Raw genomic sequence first — 2,699 nt, 5'->3', positions numbered from 1 at the left:
TGAGGTAATTACATATAAAAAAAATGTGACTCTACATGTTTTAGCTGATTTCCCCAGCCCAAAAATATGACAAAATTAGCATTCTAGCCGAAATGACTGTGCAACAAACTGTTATACCAGCCTCGCCTTATCTAGTGTCGTGCAATTCACGGTCGTCTTGTGGAATCTGTTTACGGTGTGCTAATCCCAACTGCTATGGAGGCAAGTTGTTGGTATTACCGAAGGGAAGGGTTCAAAGGCTGCCAAACAGAAACGGAAAATGCCCTTTGCAGCTGGTAGTGTACCTCTTACGTACATCTTTATCCATTCTTCAATTTTCGAATACAAAATACTTGACCGCTTAAGAGGGCGTTACATTTTGCACTCAAATGCATCCACAACAGTGCGCAGTTTACTTTTGGAACCGTCCTTTTTCCAGGGCATCAACGATTGCTCACTGACTAAATAATAATTCACCTCGCTAATCACTAATGCCATAAATAAAATACACTTCCAAATTGTGCATCTAAAGAAGTCAAATCGCCTTTGAGTTACCCTTAACACAACCAAAATTCGCCACTCCGATTGGAACTCCACTAACAAGTCTCCATAATACTTCATTCTGTTTTATGTCTACCACCAGCAGTGCATGCAGCAGTCGCACTGTCCAGCTTTTATGAGTAACTTAATTTCATACTGACTTGGCGCCCATAGGATTTGAGGTCTCTTTCGTTCTGGATGCCTTTGCACATGGAAGTGGACATCTCGTCTAACCGCCACTATCTCTACAACCACCACTACTGCTATCGAGGCAATCACAAATGGCGCTGACATAGAAATCCCATTCCCCCGTTGAGCATTCCTCTCCACGGCATCCTACGATCGCCTACCCTCGTCTGTATCTACATCCTCATTCTCCTCCACCGCCTTCAATTATCCAGTCTGTATCCAAAATTGCCACTGCCATCGAGACCCTCATCGCTCCGTCATTCGTTGTCCATTACCTCCTGTTTCATAACAACTACCGAATGCTGCCTACTATTGTCAAAATTGTCTCCCATTAAAATCTCGAAAATATTCGTAAATATCTTCTTTATCCTTACGCGCTCCAGCCTTTATTCTACTTATCCTACATGCTGCTAATCTTCTACTCTTCTCCATACTCTCGGTGCACATCTATAGCATTCGGTAGGGATGCGATTTGACCAACTGACACTGTCGTGTGGAGTCCGAAGTCGGCGACATTGAGTGGTGAGAAAGGAGTCTCTGTGGTGGGCGATGATCATGACTCTCCTTATCTGCCTACATTAATATATATGAAGGAGCTTCCAACTTACATGGGATTGGTGGAGCTAGTTGATGATTTACATGCTCTTTTAATTTTTCATGGCTTAATTTCTAATTAAATGTTACTAGTTCTGACTGTCATTAACAATAAATAAATGATTAGGCATTTGATTCTATGTGGCTTTCCTGTGAATGAGGCAGTAATATTAAACCAACAGAGAAAGGACAAGGAGGAGAATTCGGTGCGGCTTTTGGGCTGAATAATAGCACATGAATTTGCGTGCTTTACTAAGTGGCCATGCTTTGTGCAAATATTCTCATGGTAAATGATATGCATTTGGGATGATACGGTTCACTACACATACCAGTAGTGAACAGGTTGCATGCTGAATATTGCGCATTTTAATTATTAAAAAAGGAATTCATATTAAACCGATACTTTAGCGAAAACAGCTTGTCCAAATCGCTTTTACCTTTCGATGCAATTCACTACTGCTATTGGTGCAACCATTTCCTACTCTGACTGTTTCTTAAGGCGGATTTGTCCCTCTTTTTCCATCTTCCTACTTAAAACTGAGTTCATATTTTGGGTGTTGTATGTGCTGCGATGTAAATGAGCTTATTTGATTTATTCAATTTACTCCACTTTGATTATGGTCCATCAGCCTAAAGTTACCAGCACAAAAGTTGGCAGAGTTTGCTCCTTGGGTAGAAATATGAAGTTATGTTTAAAAGATTAAATAAACCGCCAGCTATTTTGACAAGCAAAATATGCTTTGGCAGGTGCAATACGTCCACAAAACGTAGGATTAAATAATAATTAGGACAAGTTAGTCTTACAAAAGACAACATGAGTGTCCATCTGAAGAGCATTGACAGGTTGTACTTTCTGGTATACAATTGTCTAATCAATTTCATAACAAATTAGATGACAATGTTAGTTGTTGGCATTAATCATAGCTTTTCTTTGTACCGTTTAAGCTCATTTTTTGAGACTGCTGAAAATCGCTTGCAAGATCCAGTCTACTAAATAAAATTTTAGGTTAGATTTGCTTTTAGATCTTTGATATCTATTCGTCCCAGGTATTTGTTAATTTTGCCACTCTAGGTCTGCTATCAATCGAAGAGTCCCGAACGAAATGATATGGCGATTTATCGTGCGATTCATAAAAAAACTAGTTGACTGCGTCAGACAAAATCACGCTTTCGCAATATCAATTTGTGAGGTTGTTGATGTCATATTAATAGTGCACTACTACGTTTCGTCAGTAAACATGGTAACTCAAAAATGCGCTGTAGATTTCCAGGTATTTATTCATGGAGCCAGAGTTTCAGGTTTGTATTGAAGTAGTGGGGAAATGCTAGGTAAATTCGGCTTAATAGGCTTCAAAATCCCAAACGTATGCTGCATGAACTGATGTAAAGCAACACTG

At 39.6% G+C, this 2,699-nt stretch overlaps 1 protein-coding gene across 1 annotated transcript; it reads right to left on the bottom strand. All coding sequences in view use genetic code 11, as the record gives it.

The window, feature by feature from the left end:
• Positions 1–855: 855 nt before the first annotated feature.
• EGR_11189 (hypothetical protein) lies at positions 856–1,265 on the bottom strand (the record flags this gene model as incomplete). The annotated part of the gene is made up of 2 exons (XM_024500436.1): positions 856–906; positions 1,194–1,265. 2 exons carry the CDS (start codon positions 1,263–1,265, stop codon positions 856–858), a joined length of 123 nt encoding a protein of 40 aa, XP_024345150.1.
• Between the last annotated feature and the right edge of the window lie 1,434 nt (positions 1,266–2,699).

Source organism: Echinococcus granulosus (assembly GCF_000524195.1).
Source record: "Echinococcus granulosus chromosome Unknown EG_S00472, whole genome shotgun sequence".
NCBI lineage: Eukaryota > Metazoa > Platyhelminthes > Cestoda > Cyclophyllidea > Taeniidae > Echinococcus > Echinococcus granulosus.
This window is presented reverse-complemented; position numbering and strand designations above follow the sequence as displayed.